The sequence below is a fragment of the Onychostruthus taczanowskii genome, unplaced genomic scaffold (assembly GCF_017590055.1).
Source record: "Onychostruthus taczanowskii isolate IOZ18803 unplaced genomic scaffold, ASM1759005v1 scaffold20, whole genome shotgun sequence".
NCBI classification, from domain to species: Eukaryota; Metazoa; Chordata; class Aves; order Passeriformes; family Passeridae; genus Onychostruthus; species Onychostruthus taczanowskii.
In genome coordinates, this window is record NW_024499240.1 from 4,110,863 (window position 1) to 4,133,881 (window position 23,019).

General features: G+C 45.7%; 1 protein-coding gene across 1 annotated transcript in view; it reads left to right on the plus strand.

Annotated features, from left to right (window-relative positions):
- Positions 1-1,276: 1,276 nt before the first annotated feature.
- Positions 1,277-23,019, plus strand: part of GAD1 (glutamate decarboxylase 1) — a 31,895-nt gene continuing 10,152 nt past the window's right edge. The window contains exons 1-12 of the mRNA XM_041403319.1: positions 1,277-1,473; positions 2,612-2,757; positions 4,529-4,591; positions 9,774-9,932; positions 10,637-10,879; positions 13,540-13,630; positions 18,162-18,274; positions 19,629-19,744; positions 19,841-19,920; positions 20,119-20,173; positions 21,232-21,348; positions 21,507-21,571. Of these exons, the coding sequence (XP_041259253.1) occupies positions 2,688-2,757; positions 4,529-4,591; positions 9,774-9,932; positions 10,637-10,879; positions 13,540-13,630; positions 18,162-18,274; positions 19,629-19,744; positions 19,841-19,920; positions 20,119-20,173; positions 21,232-21,348; positions 21,507-21,571 (1,172 nt within the window). The 5' untranslated portion in view covers positions 1,277-1,473; positions 2,612-2,687. The remainder of the gene's footprint in view (positions 1,474-2,611; positions 2,758-4,528; positions 4,592-9,773; positions 9,933-10,636; positions 10,880-13,539; positions 13,631-18,161; positions 18,275-19,628; positions 19,745-19,840; positions 19,921-20,118; positions 20,174-21,231; positions 21,349-21,506; positions 21,572-23,019) is intronic.

Genomic DNA, 23,019 nt, shown 5'->3' on the forward strand with positions numbered 1-23,019 from the left:
GTGCTGCAGTCCTGCCAAGACTTCCTTTGAACGTTTGTTTACATTTATAAAGACGATTAGTTACAGTTATATTTATTACACTCTGCGCTGAGCAAATGTCTTGCTCAATTGGTTGAAACCAGCTTAAAAATGATAGTCTAGATATGATAAAAGGTCGTGTTAGCTAGGGCCATTAATATCTGTAAAGGTATGTTTAAAAACTGGCCTTTGTGCTGTCGCTGTTTTTGTTACACGTCTAGTTCCTAGAGAGTAAGTGTGCTCGGCAAAGCAGTCGTCTTGGCTACTTAATGTTGTCAGTCGGACGGTTTCCTTTACCAAGCTGGCTTGTAAGTTTTTGCTTTTCCCTCGAGTCCTTCAGAAAGGACACAACCCTGCTGCTCGTTGTACTGCCCAGCATCTCCTGCACAGCATGAAATTCTCTGGCTCCATCGGCTGGTTCCCCTCCTCTCTTCTCATTGCGGATTCCTCTCGGCCTCTTACGTGACATCTTTTTGAGAAGGGTTTGGTTTAGGCATCTGCGTAGTTACCGTGACATGCTGAAATACAGCACCGCTGTCACAACCACAAAATGTTGGCTAAGCATGTTCGGGGTGTGGGATGGAGTAACGCAGATTTGGGATTGTCGGGGTACAAAAATCTTGCTGTTTTGGTGCTTCTGGTTTTAGCAAAGGGATGTCTGGATAAAATCGTAATCTAATGGCAACACTGAGGGCAAGTCACAGGCATCCAGGTGTTCCGCTGCAGCGGTACCCGTGCCTCTGCCACCCTCTGGCGGGGAGGAGCGGGGCGAGCCGCGGGAACAGCGGGCTGAGCCAGCGGGTCACATCAGACCCTCGGCACGGCGGAGGGGGGGACAGGGGGTGTTGCTAAGCTACAATTCACACGAACCCATCCTGGCTCATTTGAGTTCCGCACCAGGCTCAGGGGAGGGCCGGGGCCACAGGGATCGCCTCACCGGTGCGCCGATGTGTTCGGTGCCTATTGGCACAGCTGGCGACCTCGGGTCAAGCCGGCGCTGTCTAGGGAAAGCCTCTGGCTCCGTCCGCACGAGGGGCTCGCACGGCAGAACCGCCTGCCGGGGGTGCCGCTCCTGCCGCTGCTGGACAGCCCCACCCGCCGCGGGAGTCAGCCCCGCCGCCCCGGGGCGAAGCAGAGCAGCGGCAGCAGCCGGGGCCGGTGGGCCGCCCGTCCCCGCCCCAGCCGTCCCCAGCCCCCGTGCGGAGCGGCGCGGAGGCGGTGGCGGCAGTCCTGTGACTCATGCCTGCGTCGAAGCAGATCAACCGGCGATTCACGCTTTTAAAAAAGCAAATCCGAGCACTTCTGGAAAAAAAGGTCATCTCGCATTAAATTCCGCGGCGCGATTGGTATTCCGACGTCGTTTCTGGCAGAGTTTATAAGCGGCGGGTCGCTCCCAGGCTAGAGTCGCCCTGCCAACCTGGACTACGGCAATAAGAGTGTCCGCTCGCCCCCTCGGTAAGTGTCCTCTAAACAGCATCCTATTTTTTTCCAAGCCTTTGGGAACCTCTGGAACATTTTTTCTCCCAAAAATCGGTTTTGGTCGCTGTCGTATGAATGGAGGAATAACGGCTTTTTTGATACAGCTACCGCCCTAGACATAGTGTTAACCTGTTACTTCACTTCTAGGCATTGTCTAGAAAATATCTTCTGCTTATGGCTGTTTTCTTTCTCGTCTTAAAAAATTTAAATACCTGTTTTGCATTGAAATCATTGATCCGTTGCGTTTACACGCGGGTGTAAATCCACCCAGCAGTGGAAATAAATCGGTAGCTACCGATTTGAAAAAAGCCGCTAACAAAGAAAGCGTTCTTTCGTTACCGCGACCTTCATTTTCTTTACAAGGGGAAGAAAATAAATCGCAGGTAGACGTGGGGACAAAGAGACGAGCTGGGCAGTGACCCGGCAATTCTCGATCAGCGACCCTGTATTGGTTATCGGAACGCCGTGTCCGCCAGGAAAGAGTTGAACATCTGGCGAGGAGCGAGGGCTGGTCCTGCACCTTCCTTTCCCCAGACAGACGTGCCTCTCCTGCCATTTGCGCCGCTAAAGCGAGCACGGGCACGGGAGATCGCTGGTTAGTGCTGGAGCACAGAGTGGTCCCGGTGTGCTGAAACATGTGTGTGCAAATACACATGTATGTAGCGCCTGCCATTGGACCTCGGCAAAACGCACCTTTGTGGTGGCGGGGTTTTGTCTGTCAGTCTTTCTTGAATGCTTAGCCTGACGTGTGTTTGGTAAAGCCTAGAAGCGGGCTGTGTCTGGGACTGTAGGTCGTTTGGGCTGGTGATTTCGAAGCCCGCTTTGCACGTTGGTCTCCATTTGATGCGAACCGTATAACTGCCCTGCTCAGTGGCCACCGATATAATTGCTCTAGGCTTCATGCTCTGCTAAATCCGTCATTCAGGGGCGGGGGGTAGCGCCCTGGAATCTAGCGAAGGGAAGATTTTGCTCTTCAGTCTGTTGAGGCATTTTCCCGGTTCGGCCGGTCCTGCCGCCGCCTCGGGACCTGCGCGGCTGCCGCCCGCTGGCGTCTGGACGGGACTCCGGTGCGGTGCTCTAGGAGACTGCTAAACCAGCCTGTTCTTCCTTCCAGCAAATTCCTTGCTGCCCACCCCTCAGAGGAATATCGAGGAAATACGAGCTCCGGGGACTAGGGCTTTTCTGAAGGAATGGCTTCCTCCGCTCCCTCGTCCTCCAACGATGCTCCAGACCCCACCCCACCTAATCTGCGACCTACAAGTAGGTTTTAATATTTTTCTCGTTTTAACTGTTTTGGAGGCTTTCTCCATTTAGGCTCAGAAAGACCAGTTTCGAAACGAAATTATACATCTATGAAGCCCTGTTCCACGCCATTTAGCAAGGTGCGGAAAGTGCTCTACACAAAGAAACCATCTTCCTGGTGGAAACAGGAGAGGTCGGTCCGTGGCAAATAAAACGCTGTGGGGAAAAGCCCACCTTACCGCCCAACGTTGTCTTTATCTTACAGCCACGTTTGAGAGATACAGAGAATAAACTGACCTCCCAGATGGACAAAAAAAAAAAAAAAAAAAAAATCGGGATGTTGGAAGGGGTGCAGAGAAAACGAATCAATTAAAGGGCAAAGTTACACCAGGGTATTAAAGCAGGTGTCTCCCAGCTACATTTTATAAATGCTAATGCTGCAGCTTCTTTCAGCCTACGCTGAAGCCTGTAATCAAGCGAAATTTGGATGCTAATTACAGCTTTTCAAAGCGTTATGTTCCTAATTGCTCTGAATTCGCCTTGAGTTATTGAGGTGTGAGTGGGAAGCAAAGGCTGCTGCAGGTGGATAGAGAATCAGTTCATAACCCTGCCAGGCAGTTCAGACCATCCCCTACAGGAAAAAAAAAAAAAATAAAAACCCAAACAATAAGAGGCTCGATGCTATGAAGCATCAGAGACAAAGAGCGGGCAACAGTAAGAAATGAAAGGTTGTCAGGGACAGCAGAGCGGGTAATAGCTTTTACCCTGAAAGAGCTACCAGACGTGAGCATCAGAGTCATTATTGTCATTACTCTGAAACTAGAAAAAACGGGGAAGGGGGCGAACGGCAGCACTGGGTCTTGTTTTAGGCGCGCTTGGCAGGCACTGCTGCCTTCGACTGAGGTGTCACTCGCAGAAATCGAGTTAATGGGCAACACGGCTAAAACAAAGATAACCGCTGGCAGCGGCATCCTGCCCTGCCCACACGGGCTCCCCGCCCCCGGGCCCTGGCAGCGCCCCCGCCGAGCGGGCTCTTCCGCCCGGTCGGGAGCGCCGTGGCCTTTCCCCCGCTTTCCCCTCCCCGGGAGTCAGGCCGCTGCCCTCCGTGCTTGCGTGAGCCGTCCTCGTCCCGGTTCCTCTGAAACCTTCTCCCCTCACGCCCCAACGCCGGGTCAGCCAGCCCAGCCCCCGGTCGCCCTCTGGGGTCCATCGCTACCGGACTTGCGGCTGCCCCGTGCCGCGAGCGACGGACGGGAGAGGCTGGCTAGTGCCCGTGGCCGCGGCTGGCGCACCCTCCACCTCGGTCCTGGGCTTCGTTCCCCGCTTCCCGTGGGCTCAGCTGGGGCCACGTGAGCCACGACTCGAGGGGCTGGGAAGCAGCATTTTCCCTCTGGGGGTGCGGTCCCAGTAGAGCCGTCGGCGCCCGTCAGTCCGTCCGAGGCTCAATGATGCGAGTCCGATCATCTAGTCAAATACTATTTTTCACCCAATTAATTCATGAACTCTTTTGTGACCCCATTTCACGCCACTTTATTTTAAGCTGCTACTTTCCTGGAGCCCCGCCAGTAAATGATGAGATGTCGGGTCCCGGGTGCCTTCTCCTCTCCTCTGGGCAGGCCAGCATGTCACCTCGCTGTCATCCGAGCCTCAGCTGCCCCGCGCCCAGCGCCGCCGGGCTCGTAGTCAGCCGTTTCTCACCGCGATGCAGCCGTGCGGGGGTCCGGGGTGGGGGGCGCGGCGGCCGGACAGCCCCGCCGCCCCACGGGAACAACTCTGCTCTCTCTTCCAGCTTACGACTCGTGGTGCGGCGTGGCTCACGGGTGCACCAGGAAGATCGGGCTGAAGATATGCGGTAAGTGCGGCCGTGCCTCCCCGTACGGCACCCCGCGCACCCACGCGTGAAGACGCGGCCGCCCCGGCGGGGCATTCCCGGCGGGGCATTCGCCGTGCCGGGGCCGCGGTTTGTTCGCCGCGGGAGGGACGGCGGCGGCCCCGCTGCCCCTCCTGCCGCACTCGGGGGGTGCAGGCGCCGGGCGCTCCGGGTGAAAAAAGCGCAGGACCCGCCGGGGAGACCCGTGGGGAGGAAAAGCTGGGGGCGGGGGACCGGTTCGCCGCCTCTCACTGTCTGAAATTTTTCAACCTTATCTGACTAGAAAATACGGATCTCCTGGGGAAAAAAAGATTAACGAGAGCCTTATTAAAGAGCAATTCGTCAGCTTGCTGTGCTGGTAAGATAGCGCTGGCAGCCAGTCAGCGCGCAGGCACATGAAATGCAGAAGGGAAACAAATGCACAATCAGATCGCAACGTTATAGCAAGAGATTCATTTGCAGATAACAAGCTGTCTTCCTTCTCTAGATATCTCAGTAGCGCCTTCGCTTTCAGAGGCTAACAGTCAAATCTTCATATTCTGATGAGGGAATCATTCCGTTTAGCCCAAACCCTGACGCATAGAAATTATTTCCCCTTTTCCCTTCTGTCTCTTTGGGGGGTGGGGGGAGATGAGAAATATGTCGTGGGAGAAACGAACCTTTTTTTCGATGCAAAGGGACATTTAAACCTCTTTAAACCTCTTTCCCTGCTTGCTCGAGTCGAAGTTCATTCATTAAGCGTTTGTCACCTGGAAGTTGGAACGGGAAAAGAATCGGGGTGCAAATGTTTAGCCTCGTGTCTGTGAGAGATTTCACTGGTAGCCGCTGGCGACATTAACGAGTAGTCGCTTAGTTCTATAAATAGCTCCTGATCTGGGTTTAATGGACCATTTCCCTACCAGTCCCCTCAGTGGCTGGAGCGATGGGCATTTTCACCATCATTTTAATTAAGCCCGGCAAGCAGAACTGATAAAGTAACGCATTTAGGCTTGCTCCGTGTTGCTAGACTGTGGGGGTTAGAGAAGGACAGCGCAGCTTCTCTCAGTGAGATCAAATGCGCTTGAAAATGAAATATCCCACCATTTTGGATTTGAGAAGGGCATAAGAGAGCGTAGTGAAGGCTTTGTGAAGGGAGTTCAAGACAAGCTGTATTTCTGGTTGTGGTTTGGTGCTGTTTTCCTTTACTGGCTCTTTTCTGTTTTACATGAAAAATATACTCTGAATAGTGAGTGATGCCATTTTGGAATACTCAGATTTGATCACGACCGCTGTTTTTGCATGTATGAGCCCTCCCATTCGAATCGAACACCTTCACAAAGACATAGGGAAGGTTGCCTATGGTAAACACAGTGAAGTATTAAGGTTGCCAAGAATCCTAATTAAACATGCTAAACGAATTGACATTTGACTGTTGCAGGTGATACCTTCTTGTCCTTACCTTTCACAAGATGTCATTCCGGATGCTAAATATTGTATAGTCACAAAGGCGCCTTGGAATTGTTCCTTTTGTGTGTATCGCACTGAAATCGATTAATTTTGAATGCAAACTTTAAATAAGCGTTGACCTCAGAGAAAAGGCAGGTCTTGAACAATGAGTTGGTTCTTCCATCTGAGTTGTGTATTATGGGTTTGACATTTTCAATAATTACGTATCCAAGATGTACGTATTTCTTCTTAAATAACTGAGCGATTTAAGGATTAGCTTTTTTTCCTTTTCTGGTTGAAAGCCACCACCTGGAAAGAGCACTGCCGCTACCACCACCCCCAGCCCTCCCGACCCCTTCCCCCCCTTCATCTCTGCACATATCCACCTAAAAAAAACAAACCAAAAAAAAAAAAAAAAAAAACCCAAAAAAAAAAAAAAAAAAACCCCTCAACACCTGCCTTGTGCGAGTAAGAGGTTTAATGAACTGTCACGGCGGCCAAAATATGGGCAGATTTCCCCCTGTATCTGGATTTGTATGCTACCCTCCCACCATGGCAATTGTTACTGCTGAGACTGATCCTGTTTAACATTTGGCACCAGTGGAATGTTCAACGTAGTAAAATTGCTCCGGTGCGTCTCCTGTTTGGCCTCGGATAGCTGATGATTCCAAACCCAGTGAGCAACGTGGGAGAGTGGAGCTTCCAAAGCAGCCATGCATGCTAGAAACTGGGCTTGTCTCCGGAGTCCGTGGGATTTATGCTGCCAAGCATAATTTACGTGGGTGGTGCTAAACACCCCGACGGCGGCGGGGTCCAGGATCTCCTGCAGCCGCCACCGCCGTGCACCCCCGATGGCTGCGGTGGCGCAGGGACCCGGCAGGACTGTCCCCGAAGACGAGTGTCCACCCAGGGCTGCGGCGCCGAGGGGGCTCAACACCTGCCTTGTGCGAGGCCTGATGTGAAATCACGCTGAATTTGTGGTGGCGTTGCGCACCGAGGTACTCCCTCGCCAGTCTGGTGCCACTGGGCTCTTGGAAACTCGGTCTCTTAAAGCACATCGGTGAAAATGCACCTGCGGAACGGACCTACTGCTGAAAGAGGCTGCTCCGGGAGAAGCAGCGCGGACACTATTTCATACTCTGCTACTTGCTGGAAGTGTCCTACACCGGCGTCGCTTTTCAGGCAGGATACAGATGAAAGGTCGGCTACAGTCATGCGCTTCTCCCCGGGAGCGGAAGGAGCCTTCGAGGGCCGGCTGTTACGCTTCTCTGCAGACAGCGACGGCGCTGGGGAACGTCCCACACCCTCCCAGAGAGGGGCTCGGCAAACGAAATGGTCCGGCGGCTGCAGAGCGGGGGCTGTCTCTGTCCCACGGGCTTCCCCTTATACCGAGCCTCCAGGTCCACCAGACACTGCCGTAGCCGAGGGACTGGAGGGAAAGGCATGTCACCTACAGCCGGGCGGGCTGATGTCGGCCGACAGCGCGATCCTGCCTTCAGGCTTTTTTCGTCCTCTAATCTCCGCCCTCGAGTCTCCCGATCCCCGGGTCGCCACGAGGCGCAGGGTGACAGGCCCCGCGCGCGGCCGCTCCGAGCCCCAGCTGATCCCCGCCGCCGGCTGCGGGACACGGCGGGGCCGGGGAGCCTCCGCGGGGAACAACAGCCCAGAGTCGTTCGGGCAAGGACTGAGCTCCTGCCCGCAGCGTCTAGTTAGGTCAGACCCTTCAGCGATGGCACGGCCTCGCTAGGCCCGATGAGAGTTGAGCTGGAGGCGACTGCAGCCTTCCTCTGTTACTGGAGCGGTGCTGCCTCTTTCCCAGCCCTCGTCTGCACGCCGAGGGGAGCGCCAGCTGTGCCAGGAGCGCGGCTCTCGGGGCGAGCGGAACGCGGCTGCTCCTGCGGGCGTCTCTTCTCACGGAACCCGTCCCACCTGAGCATCGCTACTGAGAGCCTGAAAAAAAGACGGGTGGAGGGAAAACAAAGAAAAATCAAGCCCCGGGACCTGGTAACAGAGGATCCATAATTCAGATTAGACTGCACCTGCTTTGATATCTGCTGCTCCTCCTAATGAGCAGGAAAATAGCACTAGCTGTTGCAGGAGATAATGATCCCTGCAAGAGCCATTAGAAGCAGTACATATATATACATATATATGTATGTATTACATATATATATATATGTGTATATATGGACGGCTACTCTGAACTTATGCATGAAGAGAGTTTCCCTTAAATAGTCTTTGTCTCATTCGTAAAAGCATCACAGAAAAAGACTAGTCAGTAGAAGATCAGAATTAAAAGGCAGAACGTGCGATGTTCACTGAAAGTATGGCTCTGACAAATTTACCTGTGAGCGACACTCCTGGAGACTCGTCTGGGTACCCGACTGATGCAGAAGGACCTGCCAGCCAAGTGCTCCGTTTTCGATGTTTTTTTTGTGACCGCCTGGCTGGCAGCAGGGTCCGAGGCACAGGTACAGCGCCGCGAGCAATTGGCCCAGCAGCTCACTGTCGCTCGCTTTTCTCCCGCGACGTTCAGCCCCTATGCCTGCCCAAGGTGCAGGGGTCCCGAGTGGGCCGGCGGTGGGCTCCCCATGGGAGGTGCCCACAGTCCCGGTCCGCCGTCTCGGCTCCGGAAAGCAGGGACGTATGGCCGGAAAGCGGCGGGCGCTGAAGAGAAGCGGCGTCGGGGAACGTGGGTGAGCGAACTCAGGACATAGTTTTTCCTCCCTGCTGAGCCCTCTGGCGGATATCCCCAGCCGCGACGAGCCTTGCTTTCGATTGCTGCTTGTTTTAAAAGAAAATAAAGAATAAAGGAGACCGGCGCCACTGTAGTGCCTCTTCCAAACATACAGGCACACTCCGTGCAACCCGGAAGGTCAAAATCCGATGCGTTCCTCAAAGACAAAAAGCCCGACACTATGCGTGTTTTAGTGGGCATCATATATTTAATATATTAAATCCAGAAACTTAATTGTTCTCCCTGCCTTGTTAAAGTAGACCTCACTACTCGCTGCGGACTGTGCATGGCTCCCGCCCCAATAATTCTTGGGGTGAGTGGGTTTATTATTGCCGTGGCATATAACAGCAGCAGTTGTGTTCGGGTTCTGGGTGCCAAAGATGCGTTTCCGATGAGAGCGGAGCTCTTAAGACCTCCGGGGAATGATTACTGTTAGGGTCAAAGCATCTTTTCAGGTGGAAAATCCGCTTCAGTACTTACTGATAATAGGAAGGTGGGGTTGTATATGTGCTACTGGTATCCTCAGAGCTCTAGCACTCTCAGGACGGATGCTCCAGAATGGCTGCTTGTTCTCATGCCTTTTGTGCGTGAGAACACCACGAGGAGAGCTGAAAATGGCCCTGATTTTAATCGTACATCATTGCCCCTGTCTGCTAGGTCCATAAACTTCGCCTGCAGGCTGAAATAGCATTGACTCATCCTGAACTCTCTTCAGCTGATTACTGAAGTGGAATCTGTCTGATCGACTTAATAAGAATTTACCAGTGCACTAAATGATGAAATTTTGTTTTTTGCATGGCTGCGTTTTTGCAGTTGATGGCATTTTGAACTCTCCCTCCTGGAGGCAAATAATCCCCATAAATACCCTTATTCCTGACCTCATTAGTCAGATCTAGAGCTAACACTGCTTTTAACTGGTGTCTAGAGAGCTGCTTTAGTTATTTCTAAACATGTTGGGAAGTGAGAAAACTCTGACCTGTGCACCTTGCAATAATAATGTAGGATTCCTGCAAAGGACCAACAGCCTGGAAGACAAGGGCCGGATCGTCAGCTCTCTGAAGGAAAGGCAGTCCTCCAAGAGCATGCTGGCATGCGAGAACAGTGAGAAGGGATCCAGGTTCCGGCGCACCGAGACAGACTTTTCCAATCTGTATGCCAGAGGTAAACACTTTACAGTTTTTCCTTGCTCCAGCTCAGGCATGTCCCTTAGTAGTCTTGCCCTCATCTCCCCTGGAAGTGCAGCCATGTTTAGGCTGTGTTTTTCCTTGGCTGCTTTTGAAGGGAGCTCTGTGTCTGTGTTTTTTGGGAGCTGCACTGGTGATGTATGCAAGCTGCCTGAAAAGCAGTTTTATGTACTTTGGGCTAATCATCTGCAGCTCAGCTTCAGGGGTTGCAGGGGGTTCTCCACATCCAGTATCTGGGAGGAGAGTAATTCTATGTTTTTATCCTCCTTAGTAAAGTAGTAATGAAGCAGCCTGTGATTGCTGGTATGGGGCCATTGCAAGAGGAGTGGGAAAGGGACAGCAATCCCTTTGTGGGGTGGAGGTGGGATGCTCAAGGTAAGGGCAGGTGTGGATTTTGGGTGCTTTTGGCCCACAGGAGGCAAGTGCCTCGTGCCGCACAACCTTTGCATTGCAGGGCGTGCTCTTAGGCCGGGGTGCCTTGGAGGTACCTCTGCTGCTGCCATGGGTGACCCAGGCTCGCCCTTCTCCACGGGGCAAGAGGGACCGGGAGTCTGCCCAGCTGCAGCCAGGCAGTGCTGGGACCACAGCTTCCAGCTCCTTGGAATGCTGTGGGCAGCCGGGGCTGGTTCATCTCTGCTTCTCTCTCCCAAAGCAAGCACTGACTGCTGGTTTGCCCCACAGATTTGTTGCCCTCCAAGAATGGTGAGGAGCAGACCATGCAGTTTCTGCTGGAGGTTGTGGACATCCTCCTCAACTATGTGAGGAAGACTTTTGACAGATCCACCAAAGTGCTGGACTTCCACCACCCACATCAGCTCCTGGAGGGCATGGAGGGCTTCAACCTGGAGCTTTCAGACAACCCTGAGTCCCTGGAGCAGATTCTGGTGGATTGTCGGGACACACTGAAATACGGAGTGAGAACAGGTAGGTTTTTGCACACTGCTCTGTGGTGAATCTCTCCTGGGAATTTTCTCGGGCTCACGGTGAAGAGAGCTTGACAGCTCAAGGAGGTAAGCTCTCATCCTCACTATGCCCATGACTGTGCCTCCGTGCAGGCTCAGCTCCAGGGCTGGCTGTAGGCACTGGAAATGTTTCTGCTCAGAAACTTCATTTATTGATGACCATCTGTCCCTGCCGGGTAGGGCTCAGTGCTGTTTTTAGAGCACAGAAACAAGTTTTTAAGACGTAATCTCTTTCACTTGATGAAACGCGAGCTGTCTGTATCTCTGGGGAGCAATATCATTAGGTAAATGAGGGCATAAATGACATGGAATTTGCAATTTTTCTTTTTTATGTTCATCAAACGTTTAATGAAAAAGAGACTAAAATCCTAGGAATCAATAAAGGAACCCTGTGGATTTCAGCCCATTACCCAGGTGCCCTGCCTGTCCGGGTCCTTCTGAATGAGACAGAAATCCCAGTTTGTAATCACTTCTTTTACTGGGTCAGCTGTAGGTAGGCTCTAGAGCAAAGTCAATGCTCTTTCAGGCTATTTGGCCTGAAATGTTTTATATAGGATCCACAAGAATCTTGGCTGGCAACTAGCCCTGACTGCTGTACGTACCCAAGCCGGTCAGGAACTGGAGCGGTAATGGAGCGTGCCGAGTTTCCTGTCTCCAGCCTTGCTCCAGCGTTTCAGGGCTGCTGAGCTCTGCCTGGCCGGCTGCCCTCTTCGGCACGGCTCGGCTCGGCTCGGCCGCAGCGGGCGGCAATCTCCCCGCGGAGCCGGAGCGGCGGAGCTCAGGCCGGGAGGCTGTTTCCCGGCGGGCTCCGGCTGGGCAGCTGCGGGCCGGGGCTCCTGAAGGACGGGCCGCAGCTTTCTGCGGTGGCTAGTTTTGTAGCCGTGAAGACCCAGTGCAGTGCATTCAAGGAGCAAAATCTTGACAACAGATGTGGCGGGTAGCGTTCTGCCCTTTTTCCTATTTACATGGTGGTTTTATCGATTCAGTGGAGTCAGGAGCATACTTTGATTTTTGTACTCTTAATCAATAGGGAGAGTGTTTCACTCCCAAACGTGTGGGTTGTTGGACAGGTGGCCTGAGGTTAAGTCAGAGTACCTTCGCTCTGTATGCTTGCACCATTATTCCTCTATTCATTGTGCCCAAGTCGTGCAGCCTCCTCCCCTCACCCCGACCTCCCCTGGAGCTTCTGTGGGGCCAGCAGGACGTGTCCCCAGGCAGGTATCCGACCGGACACAAGCTCTGTTCAGAGCGGTGTCTGGTGCAGCTTTAAAGTGCTGCTCGGATCGCCTGACTGCCCAGGACACGCATTCTGCTGTGGGCTCCTGGGGCTCGCATTCTCTCTCAAGCTCCCTTCAAAGTCACCGGGTCTGAATCTGCAGCCCAGCCTTAGGAGATCGCAGGCTCGTTAACAGCTATGGCAGGTCAGCGAGATGTCGCTGAAGATAACTTGCCAGTCAGTGTGCCCTGGAAAGGGAGAGAAGTGCTGATTTGTAAAGCAAACAGCTAACCACGGTGGTATTTCTGGGCTCTAGCCCCGAGCCGTGGGTTCCTCGGGCGGGAGCAGCCCGGGTGCGGCGTATCCTCTTCACGAAGTGTCGCGATGTGGCAGCGCCGGCAGGCTCACGCCTCCAAAAGATTTCTGCTGACATCGCTCGGGGCAGAATCGCATTTATTTCTTCATGTCAAAAGATGCTGATGTTCCTAGTGTTGAACCGAATCCGACGTGACAGGGTCCCCTCCAGGCGTCGAGAGCTGACCTCTCCTCTAGGGCCGGGCTGTCCCCAGTGTGCTGTCTGCGTGTCCTTCTCCAGAGAGCAGAGAGGTCTAAATCATGACACCTCCCACCTCCCCTCAGCGCCCGATACCAGTTGTTAGGAATTTCCTCTCTTCATGCTGGAAAAGTAGGTCCCCAATACTCCGGATTATTGCTTATGAAAGTAGTTAAAGCAACTTGGGCTGAAATACAGGGATGTGCTTTACTTCCGTTCAATAGCAAACTCTGTTTAAGGAGGTGAATTCTCGCTTATAAACCGTGTGGGGAAAGGGCCCAGGTCGAGGAGCTCTTGGGGGGCTCTGTCCCCTCTGCAGAGCTGGGACATTCCTGCCGAGACCCCGCAAAACGTCTCTCCCGTGTCCTTGTAGCTCGGGAAGAGACTGGCTCCTCCGTAGCCCCGTCTCACTCTTGCAGCCCCAGTTCAAGTGCCTGAGCCTCCCTCTGTTCCTCGATTCGAATGGAAATAGCCCCGGCACCTGGAGGTTGTTACTGCCGAGGGGGTGTTCCCCAGCCTGTACTCCTCTCCCGAGCTCACAGCCCGGCAGAAGTCAGAAGAGGGCCCTGGAAATGGCCCTTGGGCAGGTCCCGGAGGTGTTTACAGGCTCAGTCGATTCTGAGGTTCTCTTTTAAAGGCAAATGATTCCATACAGAGCTCCCATCCGAAGCATTTTTTCAAGTTTGTAATAAGACATCCGTCTCCCCATAAGCAGGACTTGCTTTGAAAACTTTGCTGCAGGTATTTTGAGTACAAACCTGTGCTTTGTGTCAGAAAAGGTGGATGGTTTAATTCTGAAACCTGAGAGATACCGGTAGAGTTTGTTCTAAGTTTGTCTCAATTCTTTTTTCAGGTCACCCTCGCTTTTTCAATCAGCTGTCCACAGGACTGGACATTATTGGCTTGGCTGGGGAGTGGCTGACATCTACTGCTAACACAAACATGTAAGCATCTTGTCACTAGAGTCTGGGACTGGTGCTTACACGGGCTGCCATGTATCATGGTAGATAGGTATTGTCACTGATGAATAATTTTCATTTTTAAATGATGAATGTTACATCTTCCAGAAAAATGTCTCATGTTTTTCTTAATGTGTCAGTAATACAATGAAAATAATTACATAAAACTGAAAAGTTTTAGGTTTCTTATAAATAGAAATGCAAATATCTGAGAGCACATGGTAAGTAAAACATGATTATTCTAACATAATAACATGAAATTACTTTTCTTCTTTTGGACCAATATTCTCTATATTTAAAAAAAAAAAAAAGCTTTGTCTCTAGACTGAACAGGTCTGCAGCTATCCACTTGTTAACACTAGAACACAAGATGTGGAAAAATGTATTTTCTTCTCTACTGTTGACTTCAGAGATAACAGGCTTGAGGCAATACCTTTTGTTCATGTGCTAGTAAAGAAGTGGCTTTTGGGTAGCTTCAGTTATTAAAAATGTAACACTGAAAAATAGTTTTATGCTAACAAAGGAATTAGTCTAAGATTAATAAAGTCATGTGTAAATAAATAAAGGTAAGTATAAAAAAAGTAAAATTTGACATCTGAATGCATCAAATAAGAAAATTTTCCTAATTTTTCTTGACCTCAAAGTTAATGAAAGCTAAATGTCATTGTAAGGTATTATAATGAATTTTTGTAGTAGAGTAAAATTCATGAAAAAAACCCCCCCAAAAATAACACTAAACAAAAGCATCCACAAAAAAAACCAAAAAACCCCAACCCCAAACCAACCAAAAAAACCTTGCAAACTGCTAAAAACCCACCCAACCTTCTAGTCAGTTTTTATTTATATTTTGATTTCTATATGTCAAAAACGTGAAGAGAGTCCACATATTCAGCAGGTAAGATTGCTCTCTTTTAGTCCTGAATGTGTTTTAACTGTAAGGGGACCTCTGCTTTGGGGAGTTTGTTGCTAATTGTCATAACATACGAAATCAGATTTTCAGATTGGAAAATGAACAATATTTTCACTGGCCATCTGTGAGTATATGGTTCATTAAATATACCTGATGACTGGCAGCTCTGTGTATATTAGAGCTGTGCCTGTTTTGTGACATTAACAGTAAAATAAAAACCTAAGGTGCTCGAGCCAAAGCCAGCCTTCTCTTTATAATAATCATCTCAGTTAGTTCTGTTTGCTGAAAATTGGTATGAGACATTCAGATTTAAAGCTGATTGGGAAGAAAACCCAGCAAAATATATTTTAATTATGAAACAAGTATTATAAAAGCTTTAAAGAGCTTTGAGGTGCCTTTTTAGCAGCACAATTAAAAGTGAAAACAGTTCTGATCACAATTCTAAAAAAACTTTGCTTAAAGGCTGTTTCTCTGTGACCAATATTTCAGTGTCACTTTTTCCAAGCCCATTTGGCTAACTTAGTTATCCCAGTTTAGCTATCCTTTTGTAATCAGTGAAATTACACAAATCTGATAAGACATAAAAGAATTCAGCTCTGTGGCAGACTGTGACAGGATAAAGAAGTATTGACATCATTATTAATAACATTGCACTCATTTAGTCACTTCTTAAAGAGTAACTTTTTAATTGATGTTTTCCTTTTTTTTTGAAAGTAAGCTGTTAAATAGCTAGTTTCTCAACTATTTGTGCTTTAAAAAAAACGTATATTGAAAATACTTCTCTGTAAACATGAAGTTTAACATGCTATTTGTTAGCATGAGGCTCAGTGTGCCCTTTTTTTCAGAAAACCAACACGGTGTGCTTTCAAGTAGCACAGTAATTGCAAATAAAGTTAAAGCAAGATGTTTGTAAAATATGATTCAAGGAACTGACAGAGAAAGTTATTAAAAATAACCAAATCACCTCTGTGAGCTCTGGGGAGTATTTGTTTTGAGCAGTGTTCCAGCACACCAGAACAGGTTTTAACCTTTACCTAGAAACTGTTCCAACCTATTACAGCTACATGAACACATAATACAAAAGCAACAGTAACATTGAATTATAGTAGGGAATGTTTTTCATATGCCATTTTTTCTTTTCTACAGATAAACAATACTTACAATATTTATGAACAATTAAAAGTATGTGTTTTCTTTTGCAGATGAATTTTGAGTAATCTAAACATCTGCACTGCCTAAAAATTTTAAATTAACATTAGGAAATATTACTTAAGTGTCACTGTGAAGATAATATATAAAAATAAACATAATAACCTTTCCCCATTGACTTGGAAATAATGTGTCAATGTGCTATTCATAGCTCAATCTCTAATCATGAGACCTTCAGCAGGGAAATTTCAGAATTTCATTATTCATCCAGTTCTGTAGCACAGGGAACTCTGTCACCATGCAGCAGTCAACTGAGGTTAAAAATAAATATTATCTGGAAGTTTTGTTTATGCCTGCTGCTAGCTGAGACAAGGGAATATATTGGTGTTTTCAGTATTGTGCAGATATGCTTATGAATAGAAAATGGATGTAAAATGTTCTGTGCTTATTCTCAGACTGCTTTTTACATACTGGCCAACAAGAGAACGGTAGCTAGAATGATTTGGCCTGATAAAGTGATTTGTCCTTCATGTGAGAGCAGAATTAAGCCAGCACTGGCTTCTACCAAAAAACCAGTTAGTACATTCTGTTAGTAAAGAGCTGATACTCATAACTGCGATAGTTAATTCACAGAAATACCTGTAAGTGTTGTAACTATAGGAAAACCCAATCAGCATTTTTTAGGAGATTGATTCTAGAGATTGATGGTTCCTTTTAAGCCAAACCCATGTTTTGAGTTTTATGGATTTTTTTCAAAATAATTTAAGTTTAAAACAAGTAAGGTGGAATGAACTTCAACAAGACGTGATTTGTAAATTCATAGCCATCATCTAATGTAGCTTCATTTGCCTTATAATTTATAAACATCTACTGTCATTTATTTCCTGTCAGTTCTTGGAGACTCAGAAAATAACTACAGAATAGAATAAATAAGTAGTATTTTCTTTGTGTTTAAATATATTCAAAATTCAGTGTGCCAGGTCTTAGGACAAAACCCAAAATGTGTTTGAACTGGTGGGGAAAAAAATAACCACATTGACTTAAGAGTAGCTTGTATTGAGCTACAGTGATCTATAGACTGCTGAGTTGCTGTGGACATCAGTTGATCATTCTGCCTAAATAAAAATTGGAATATATTCTAGACTTGCAGTGCTTAAAAACAAAACAACCCCAAACCACTGTTAGCAGACACTGGTTTATTAATTTTGTTCATTTGTAAATAGTGGCAGCACCCAAACTTCAGATCAGTATAGAACTGTCTCTGCCAGTTCTAATGATGATAAAAACAAGTATTATTTTGACTTATGAAAAATAGCAATCACAATAATTAAACAAATTTGAAACCTTTAATATTAAGAGAATATTTAAAAAATAATGGTGGTGTTTCTCTGATGGACTAAGGACACATAAAAATTGAAGAGAATATTAACAGTGGAAGCAACCAGTGTAGCGGTAAATAAAAGATAAGCTCTTTCAGACACTTGTTCCCTTCTTAATGTCATGTCTCATTCAAGTTTGCTGTCCCTATTCTCAAAATATCATTTTAGTGTTAGAGAGACAACACATACGTTTTGACAAAATTATTCAAGTGGAGAATATCAGTCAAATCCGAAGTGTCAGGGTGTCACTCTCATAGATTCCTTTGACAATCAGAGGCTGATTTCTTCATTTCTCTCTGCTTCCTTTCCCCCCCTCTCTTATTTTTTCCCCACACACAGCAAGCAGAATTTGTTCACAGCAGTAGTAATTTGTCCATCTACCTTGATCACAAAAATAGTTGTATGGTTGTCAATTTCCATCCACATATCTGACTCTGACATCAGGGCATGCCAGGATATGTAATGTTTTTTGCCCTCATTAAATGGATACAATAGTTGACTGCTGACTTGGTTTTGGTAACTGGTAATTAGAAAATCATCATTTGTAATTACTCTTGACAGTTATTGATCACATTGTATTGTAGAAGTAAGTTGTCCTTGGAGATCATCAACAGAATAAATCCACATAATTAATTATATTTAGACTTTGAAACCCTGGCTCAATACTTCTAATTATGGTTTTGTTTAGCTCAGTGAAGTTCACTGTTTTCATAAGGATTTAGCAGTATGTTATTCCACAAGTGTGGAATTGGCACTTTGGGAAAGAGTTGTTTTAAAGGACAACCTTGTACAGAAGTCAGCAGTGCTATGATGTTCAATGTTAGGTCTTACATTCACCATATAGAAAGCTGCAAAATATCTAATACTGCAGTTTTTATTCATCAGTACATCTAATATTGTCTTCTAATCCTTCTAATAGGATTTTTGCTTGGGTAAAGTTTCAGGATCAGGACCTCAAGTTACAGGAAAACTTTTAGAAAACATTTTAACAAAGAATCACAGTCTGGGAATTTATAATGTGTTTTTAGAATCTGTATCTGTATTGTGCTTATTTAGTATTTTTGTTTTATCCATGCAGGTTTACCTATGAAATTGCTCCTGTTTTTGTCCTCATGGAACAAATAACACTTCGAAAGATGAGGGAGATTATTGGATGGTCAAACAAAGATGGTGATGGAATATTCTCACCTGGTGAGTTTTCTTCTCTGTTCTAGTGGTTTGATTAAAACTTCAAAAGTTAAAATAAACATAGGCCATGTCTGAATAGTCACACTATCTCCAACACAAAGCAATGTGTCAGATATTTAGAAGTAGGAATGCTTTGTTTAAACATCCCACAGAATAGTTGGGGCAAAAAATTATCTTTGTGTATGGCTATGTACTATGGCATTTAAAACTTGACTACAGTACACAGTTAGGCATTTAAACACCCCTTTTATGAGCTTCTGGTGGTGCTGAGCAACCACAGCTCCTTTTGACTAGAAGCTCTCAAAAATCATGCTTTCTTTGGTGGTCAGCGAGGATTTGGACTCGCAGTCAGGTGATTGTCTGTCGCTTTCTGGGACTCGTTATCTGGGATATAATCTGATTGGATTCACAAGTATGACTCCAGAATAGAGAGCAAGACAATGTGTCCTCCCATGCAAGGAACATAACGGCAGTGAGCAGTGACAGAAACGACTGGTGCTGAAATGTGTGGAGGTCCTGGGCCAACGTGTGGACAATGTGGGTGCCCAGCGTGACTTTTCCGGGTTTGGCATGAGGGAACATCGTGTCACAGAGCATAAAGGACAAAACCACCTCCTTTTGGAACAGCCCACACAAAGTGCACACTCCAGTCCTATCTGCTAGAAAAATACAGATCTTTCTGTGTTCTCAACAAAATTTCAGAGGAATAAGTCCTCCTAGGCTTAGGGGTGAGATTGATCTTATTAAAGCTTGAGGTCTGCACCAAAGAACTGAGCTAATGGTTCAGGGCTCTTTTTAGCAGCAAACCAAGAGAAATAGGTGCTTTCCCTGTATTCAAATTCTTCAAAATTAAATATATGAAAATAAATTAGGTGAATCATAACCTGTGATGTGCCTCTTTCCCATAAATGGCTCTGAGAGAGTTTAGACAAAGTAGCTCAGCTGTAGAAATCTGCATTTAAGCATCTACTTCTATGTCTACAGTAAGGTGGGATGAATCCACCCAATATGTGACATTTCTTCAATCTCAGACAAGTTAATAAGTTCCTGTTGTTCTTGCTAACAAGAAGTTCATGTAAAAGCAGCACAAGAAAAGCTGAACTTCTTAGGAATGTGTTACAAAATGGTAGCAATTGAAAGAGATGGCATTTACGAAATTCTGATTATCACTCTGGCTTTCTTGAGAGTCTGTCCTGTGCTATTTAGACAGATGCCAGTGCATTTCAGAGAAATGCTTTTTCATAGTTCACTGCCACTTTCACTGCATTATGCAAATGAGACACAAGTGTCTGTGGTATAATATGCTTTTTGTTTTCATTATCACTATTTTATTATTCATTTATTTGTTCATTCACAGGTGGCGCGATCTCCAACATGTACAGCATAATGGCTGCACGCTACAAGTATTTCCCTGAAGTTAAAACCAAAGGCATGGCTGCAGTCCCTAAACTGGTTCTCTTTACTTCAGAGCATGTGAGTTTAACACACTGCTAATTCTTAGTTTACTGACATGTTGTGAAAATGCTTTGCCATTAAACAACCACTCCATTTCATGTTCATTTGCTGCAGAGTCACTACTCAATAAAGAAGGCTGGAGCTGCACTTGGATTTGGAACAGACAATGTTGTTTTGATAAAATGCAATGAAAGGTAGGATGAATACTAAAGTTTTGATAGATTAAATGTGTTCATCTGTTAAATTTGTTCTATTGTGTTTAAGGACTGATTCAGTACAGTGTGTCAAGTTGCTAATGGCCTGTTGAGAAAATCCTATTAAATTATTTCAACTGCAGCTATTATTTACATTCTTTAACTTTCTTTGTCTTCCTGTTTCTGTGATAATTACAGAGGCAAAATAATACCAGCTGATTTGGAGGCAAAAATTCTGGAAGCAAAAGAAAAGGTTTGTGTTTTTAAACATTAGTGCTTAAACGCTTGGCTTAGTAAAATTGCTTCTTCCTTTGAAGCCAGAGTGTTGACATAAAAGAGAACATTATAATGATATAAATATAATAGCAGTATTTTTATATGCTTAATTATTCATTCATGTCTTGTTTACAGAATTATCCATATGTCTTGGTAAGGTTTCCATTTTCTGTTTAAAACTAAAAGACTGTTTGGAAATATATGGAAACAAGCATGGAAACATAAAATCTTTTATCTAAACTTTTAAGTTTACCCAAACCCATAAAAGATTCTACAGAGCCCCTAAAAATCCTATAGATTTCATGTAGGTAGCATGTATATTTTTTAAATATAGACAGTAAGATTAAATTTTAGGTATTAATTGCTATTTCTTGAAGCAATGCAGTGGAAAAAACCCATGAATTTTTAATGAAATAACCAAAGAGAGATCAAGATTTATTTATTTTTTTCTTTCTTAACTTCTTTGCATTTGGGAACTCTATGAAATAGCAGTTCGCATTTATTTCATCTAATTCAAAATTGTCTCTCTTTGATCTGATAGTTTCTCATATATTGCTTTTGTTTTAGATTACTTTGTTCTGCTTTGTTCTGTTTATTAGTAGATAAATACTAAAGGAACAATTTCAAGCCTTCAAATCATGACTTACAAACCATATTTAATTAATTTTTGTTTTTACTGCTGTAAAAGTCCCAAATTTACTTGAATATTGCTCATCTTCCACTACATTGTTTGAATCGCCTCACTGAAAGAGATTAGACAAAATAATATTGTTTATCTTCTAACTAGTTATTTTTGTGAAGTTTCAAGAAAATAAAGAAAAAACCAGTTTGTTCTTACCATGTATATGATTAGTTGTTTCTACTGTTGCTTATGTTTGTGCTTTCCACATGGGAAGAAAAACGTTTTTAGGTTACAAAATGAGATAATATTTCCAGAATTATTTTCCTTTTTTTTTTTTTTTTTTTTTTTTTTTCTTTTTTTTTTTTTTTTGTAAATGTGTTTTCAATTTATATTTGACCCTTTTTTTTTTGTAGGGATATGTTCCTCTTTTTGTAAACGCAACTGCAGGCACAACAGTATATGGAGCCTTTGATCCAATACAGGAGATTGCAGATATATGTGAGAAATACAACCTCTGGCTCCATGTAGATGTAAGTAACAAAAACGTGCTGCTAGTCAGGCAAAAGAGGATCTTAGTTTACACATTTTTTCCTTGAATTAAAATATTTATTACTAGACCCTGAGTAAACTAAAATCTGTTGAGCTTTTTCAAAAAAATAAGTTTTCTCTTTTTTTCTGTCTTTTGCAGGCTGCCTGGGGGGGTGGACTCTTAATGTCCCGAAAGCACCGTCACAAATTGAATGGAATAGAAAGGTACTACACAGTGCTTCTTTGTAACACTGTTCTTAAAGTACTTTCATAAGGTACATGACACTTTAACAATTTGTGAAAATATTACTTTGCTACGGTGAGGAGTTCAAACACTAAATTAAGCAATGGCGAGGCAAAAGGGAAAGGTTCAGACTGGGGAGATGCAAACAATACTACAGGAGAAATGTGCAATGTACCATTGAGTGAGAGATACGTTTTCAGCAGACTTGAAGGAAGACAAGGATATTACTTGGCAAAAGGGAAGGGAGATTGTTCTAGGCATAGCTTTGAAGGGATCATAAGTCTGGGAATGGATGGAGAAGTATTTGAAGTAAAAAATAAAGTGTGAGAGCTAGACAATCTCTGAAATGTAGGGCTTTGAGAATACCAGTGATAAATGAGGGATCCAGGAAAGGTGTTTGAGCATGAATACCCACACTGGGAATTTGTAGAGGTTCTCTCCTGAAAGATGTTTGCAGGTTTTCTGGAAAATGAAGAGTGTATGTTCATGAGTGTTCTATAAATGGAACACATACATATGCTTAGTCTTATATCACTTTTATTTATTCATACACACACACAAATATATGGGTTTATACAACAATGAGAGGAGTCAGAGACTGAATTAGCAGCAATTTTCAGGGGCAAGTTTCAGTACCTTTAAGGCTTGAAAGGACTATGATAGACAGAGCTGCTACACTTCTGCTGTACCAGGGAGAAGACTGAGGTCATTTACAGAGAGGCCATAAAGGATGTCACCTGTCTCAGGGCACAGGGGCCTGTGTGCTGGTGCTATGTGGGGATTACATGAATCAAGCAGGAAGTTGTTGTTGAGGTCAGAGTGAAGTCTGCAGAAAAGAGCATGTGTGTACCCCCAGGTACATAACCCAGCTTGCCAAGATGCTCACTGAGACCGGAAGCCAGCCTTTGATTGAATCAAATTTAAAGAGGCAAAATATTTGTGTTGGTAGTGACAGCAGAGTGAGAATGTGACCCTCCCACTGGTTCTTACAATGTTGACTCAGGAGTCATTCCAGGCGTGGTCTTTGGCACAGTTGTAGCCATATCCAATGATGACAAGTCTGTAGAAGATGCTATATTTATAATCCCATGGGTGTGTTATCTCTAGATTTCCTCTGAAAGCACTCTACCATAAAATGGTGCCCGTCTGAGAAAAATCAGAAAAGCAAGGAAGAATCACAAACCTTAGATCTTTTCCGTCATTGCAGGTATTAGCCTTCAGGGAAGCAAAAAAATATTTGAAGCAAGTTCTATCCATGTACTCTTAAATTAGCACCAAATTGCTTCCTTGACTTGGCCATTCTGAGTATGGGCACCATGTAAAATTGTAAAATGAGTACAGTGAGCAATGCTCTTCCTTAGGGAAAACAAACTATCCTAGGTTTGGGCACCTCATACAGTAAGTGAAGAATAAGTACAACACCAAGGAT